The 5467-nt window shown below is 53.5% G+C and overlaps 1 protein-coding gene across 1 annotated transcript in view; it reads left to right on the forward strand.

Moving 5' to 3' along the window:
* The window catches only part of DNAH9 (dynein axonemal heavy chain 9), a 189280-nt gene that overhangs the window by 1574 nt on the left and 182239 nt on the right, over nt 1-5467 (forward strand). The window contains 6 exon segments of the mRNA XM_057378622.1: nt 182-393; nt 585-818; nt 2372-2539; nt 3044-3160; nt 4280-4430; nt 5446-5467. Coding sequence (XP_057234605.1) covers nt 182-393; nt 585-818; nt 2372-2539; nt 3044-3160; nt 4280-4430; nt 5446-5467 — 904 coding nt within the window.

A 5467-nucleotide genomic window follows, 5' to 3' on the forward strand; every position in this document is an offset into this window, starting at 1 on the left:
TGTTTGTTTGCTGTGCTGGGTGTGCTGCAGGTGAGCAGGGTGGAGGGTGGTTATGTCCAGCCCATGTGGGTGAGTGTTCTGTGCTCGCCAGGACAATCTGTCCCCCTGTGCCAGTGTCCAGCTCGGGACCCCACCATCCCAGCTCCATGGGTGTCACCCCCGCTCCCCTCTGTCCCCACAGCTCTGAGCGAAGCCCAGGACATTGACCTGCACCTGACACCCCTGCAGCAGCCCCTGGAGCACATAGAGGCTGTGGAGTTCAGCCAGGTGGAGCCTCTCCTGGCTCCTCTGCTGCACGTGGTGTGTTTGATCTGGGTCACCTCCAAGCACTACAGTGTGCCCGTGAGGATGGTGGTGCTGCTCCAGGAAATCTGCAACCTTCTCATTCARCAGGTGGGGGGCTGTGGCACCTGTGTTTGCCATGGGAAGGTTTCTGTTAAAAGTCTCTTCTCTCCTCATTTCCCCTCTCCTTCCTTGGCAAAATGACCCTGAGCTTGAGAGGAAGGGTCAGACACGTCCAGGGAGGAAGTGACCGTTTGCTGTGACAGCAGAAGTGACATCTCTGGTGTGATTGGCTCTTCCAGGCTGTGGTGTACCTGTCTCCAGCAGATCTTCTGAAAGGAGAGATGGAAGAGAGCCTGGCCAAGGTGCAGACAGTGTTTGACATCCTGAATGCCTTCAGAGAGGCCGTTGAGGAGAGACGGGCACACCTGCACGAGTATTGTGAGCCAGGCCAGGAAGTGAGGCAGTGGAGCTTCCACAGCACGCTGGTGTTTGCACGGCTGGACAGCTTCCTCAGGAGGCTGCAGATGGTCAAGGTGAGGCTCTGCTTGCAGCCCTCAGGAGAGCTCTGTAGCCATGATCCCCTCGCTGGMATCCTCCCTCCCTGTGGCTGCCCTGGTGCCAGGGGATGGGCCATTCTGGACTCTGTGTCCCTGTTCCATCAAAGCCAGGGTCTGCTTTCACCAGTGCTGACCTGGGGAAGATTTGCTTCTGTGTCCTCCTGCTCRGGCTGGTGGGAGTCTCAGTGCCCCCAGGGGTACTGGGGTCTTGTCAGGACATGGGGATGGGTGTTACAGGGCTGTAAATGAACCAGGACAGGCTCCCAGGCCTCCTGTGGCCCTCAGAGACCCCTGGAGCTGGGCATCTCCTGGAGCTGGGCATCTCCTGACCTGGGCAGGGGCTGTGGGGAGGAGCAGGGGCACATTCCACACTCCTCACCAGGCCAGCTCCACACCCCAGTGCTCTGTCCAGCTGTGGCATGTCCCTGTTTGCCATGGCTTGTCACTGTGGATGGTCAGTTGGGGACATCAGGTGTCACGAGTCCCATCACCTCTCAGCCCCAGCGTGGCTGAGGCTTTCTGAGTTCCTGTTACACACACACACCGTGTACCTGCTGTACAGACTCTGTGCTCCCCTGAAAGCTCTCCTGGCTGCTCGCTGCCCCTGCTGTGCATACCTTTCTGCAGTGAATCTGTCTGTGGATGCCCTGTTCCCAGCACTGGGCTCAGGTGGGCACTGCACAGGCTGTATTTGCTGCTCAAAGCAAGGTCTGGACTGTTTTTCTCCTTCTCGTTCTCTGTGCTGAAACAAAAAGTTTTAGTGTTTTAACCACATTGTGTAACTCATTCTTTAATGAGCTGTGTTGAAAACCACTATGGCTGAAATCTTCATTAAAACTACTCCGGGTGGGGCTGGGTCTGGGTCTGTTCTCTGTGCTCTGGGTGGGTAACAAGGATGTACCACAGATCTGCTCTGCCTAAACACCAGGATCACACTTTGAGCAGAGCAAATCCTGGTTCGAGCCCATGGCAGGAAGCCCCTCAGGAGCCAGGGGTGTAACTGGTGTCAGCGTGTCCAGAGCAGGGTTGGTGCTGGTGTGGGGAGTGATGTGGCATCACCTCCAGAGGGACGTTCATGTGATGTGTGCCTGAAATCTGAGCTGCTGAAAGGGTGTAAAAAACCCAGGGCAGGTTTGTTTGGTGATTGCAGAAATCCCTGATGGAAGGTGGCACCAGAAGGAGTTGAGTCACTGGGTTTGAGGCCATGGTACTATTTTTATTGTTATTTTTTATGCCAGCCCAACAAAGCAAGAGAATTGAAGCCATCTGATTTTCCCTTAGATAATGGCCAAGCTCCACTTGCAGGCAGAGATTGCTGAGACCTGTGATGTGGGTCAGCCTTCATCTGAAAGGGGACCCACAGGGATGGCTGAGAGGGCCAGGGGTGATTGTAGAATCTCAGAATGGTTTGGTTTGGAAGGGACCCTGAAGATCATCTGGATCCAGAGCAACAAACACAGCTCTGTGCTGGGATCGCTGTTGTCACCTGCCTGTGTCTGAACCTCTGTGTGCCTCCTCTGGCTCTGCAGGCCCTCCTGACCACGGCCCTGGACCTGGCCCARCTGGAGAAGATTGAGTTTGGTGGGGTGAAGGGGAAGGCCCTGGGCCAGCAGGTGCTGGACATGTCCAAGGAGTTCCAGGAGGGGTTCAGGGTGTTCTCAGAGCGAGCCGACGACTGCCTGGACCTGGCCAACGCGGTAGGTGGGGGTGGCACCCGCCCTGGGGACACCAGCAGCACATCCCTGTGTCCAGAGAGCATTTCCCTCTGCAGTGGAGCCCTGGTTCCTCCCTCCAGCCCCTTCCTCCCTGTGTTATGGTCTGATCTGTTGCTGCAGGGAGCTGCTGCCTTTCCTGCAGAGCCTTGGCAGTCCTTGTAGCTCCATACTCCGCTGGTGCAGCAAGGGCATCTGTGGGTTTTTGGGGTGGTGGTGTGGTCTCCAGGGCAGGTTCAGGGTGAGAGAATGTGGAAATTGTCCCTGTTGCCTCCAGGCTGCAGTCAGCACCTGAGGGACTGTGGATGACCCYGGAGGGCCGTGAGCCACAGGACAGAAATGTCCTTCACTCTGTGGGGCTTGACCAGAGGGTGACCAGAGGAGTGGTTTAATTCCTGSTGAATAAAACAGGCAGAGAGCTCTGGATGGCGAGGGGGGAATGCCTGCCAGTTCCTTCTCACAGCTCAGCACTGGCTGCTCCTTCMTCAGGAGTTTGAGCAGGATGCCGTGGATTTCCAGCGGAAGGTGGGAGACATCGAGCGCCGGCTGGGCACCGTGTTCAGCAGAGCCTTCAGCGACGCCCCGGACCTGGAGCACATCTTCAAGGTGTGTCTGTGCCCTCCCTTCCCTCAGATCACCCAGAGAGCCCAGGCAGTGCTGCAGGAGCCTGGGCTGGGTCTGTCTGTGGGATGGACAGTGGGACAGTGACTCTGCTGGGCTGGGCTTGCTCAGGGCAGCTCAGATCTGCGGGTCCCTGGGCAGCGCTGGGGCTGGGAGAGCTGGGAGGGTTCCTGTCCTTCCCCTTCAGACAAACAGAGCAGGTCTCTGCTCAGTCTGGGGAACAGCAGGTGAAGAAATTACTCAAATCAGCTTTTGGGTGGCAGGAGTTTCACTGCTCCCTCTGGGAGCTGGGGGAAAGGCTGCTTTGTGYAGGATTTTCAGGGCCAGGTTGGACAGGGCWTGGAGCAGCCTGGGATGGTGGGAGATGTCCCCGAGCTGGGCTTTAAGGTCCCTTCAACCCCAAACCATTCTGTGTTTCTGTGATTTCCTGGTGAAAACTGCTGTTAAAACTGAATGACCATTGTTAGTACCMATCTGTTAACACAGGGATGCATTTCAGCTTTCAAAATTGAGTTTTTCTAGAAACAAGGCTGGTTTGTTTACCAAYGGATCTATCCTGCAGAGAAAGTAAATTGTATTTTCAGTAAAATTTGAATATAATTTTAAAAGAAGACTGGAGAAAGTGGTAGAAGTGATAACGCTTATCTTTCTGAGCCTTGTTGGTTTATTTTAAATAGCAAATTTGGAAGCACTTGAACAATAACAGTTGGAATGTGGTTCACACACAGAGAAGGTCTGAGCATCTCTGTAACAAAGACATTATTTGTGGTGTGGTTTAGTGGTGGGATTTGATCAAAAGTTGGACTTAGTGATCTTGGAGGCCTTTTCCAACCTTCATGATTCCATGAGTGGGAGGAACTACTTGGGGAAAAAAACCTTCCCTTTGCMCAAGTGCTCGAGTTGGTAATTAAGGGTTTGATCAGCCTTTTYCAGGTTTATGATTTCCTGGGAATGTTGGCATAGAGGGGGATAGGTACTCCTGTCAGATTAGGATTAGTGCAGATCCTTGAGCTGATGAGGAAGGTGAAGCAACTGCACCAGTGAGGAAAATCACAGTGGGTGTGAATTTTTCCCATTTCTTTCCCCATTCCTTCCCCTGCACAGTTGCTGGCCATGTTCCGGAGCCTCCTGGAGCGCCCTGGGCTCGCTGCTGTTGCTGCTGACAAGGTGCCCGTGCTCCTCAGCAGGGTCAGCTCTGCCCTGGACCAGGCCAGGCTCATCCACACCAGGCACACCCAGGCAGGGCTGCAGCTCGGTGGGTGCCGTGTGCTGGGGAAAACTGATTGCACAGGAAATGGGATTGAGGTTAATTCAGGGGGAAAATAGTTTGGTTTGTCTAAGGAAACCAAAACTTCCAAATTGCAAAGGTTTTTGGCTTTTATAGATCTGAATGGAAAGGGAAATGCCAGGAAATGCTCTGTTCTTTGCTTTAAAGCAAATGCTCTCTTGGGGGGAAAGRTCCTTGTTTCAAATGTGTGTGTGAGATGTGTGTTGCCTTTTGGGCTAGTTTTGAATTATCAAGCAGACACAGTTAAGGGAATAAAAGGGTTTTCCCTTGGTATTTAATGGGATGTTGGATGCACAGCTCAATGGAAAACACCAAAGATGCATCCTGTATATAAAACGAGTACAATTTTATAGATTTCACAAATGAGCACATCTATTAAGAATTCCCCAATAAGAAACTCAATGAATGCAGTGATGTCCCCCTATTCTAAAGAATCCCCCCAGGATGAGGCCAGAGCCCAGGTTACACAATGTGTTCAGAGAGAAGGCTCAACCAAGGCTGGAGSCTCAGGTTTAAGATAGCACAGGGCTCACTGACCCCTCACTGAGGGTGTTTGGTCTCTCTGCCCAGCAGAACCCCAAAACTCAGCTGGRATATCAGGCTACAGGAATTACAGCATGTAGGCAAAGGGTACAGGGATATATAAAGGGCACAGAAAATGTCTAAAAGGGTGTATAAAATACATATAAGAGATTGGTGAATGTGTCTCTGGGGTTGCTGTGGTGTCTCTGAGGTTGCTGTGGATGGCTCTGGGGTTGCTGTGGGTGTCTTTGGGGTGCTGTGGGTATCTCTGGGATTGCTGTGAGTGTCTTTGGGGTGCTGTGGGTATCTCTGGGGTTGCTGTGGATGGCTCTGGGGTTGCTGTGGGTGTCTCTGGGGTTGCTGTGGGTGGCTCTGGGGTTGCTGTGGATGGCTCTGGAATTGCTGTGGGTGGCTCTGGGGTTGCTGTGCTCATGAGATGCTGTCCCCTGTGCCCTCCCAGGGTTCCCCCCGCTGCACAAGAA

This window comes from Malurus melanocephalus, unplaced genomic scaffold, assembly GCF_030028575.1.
Source record: "Malurus melanocephalus ecotype Western Australia unplaced genomic scaffold, MMel_1.1 scaffold_368, whole genome shotgun sequence".
Taxonomy (NCBI): domain Eukaryota; kingdom Metazoa; phylum Chordata; class Aves; order Passeriformes; family Maluridae; genus Malurus; species Malurus melanocephalus.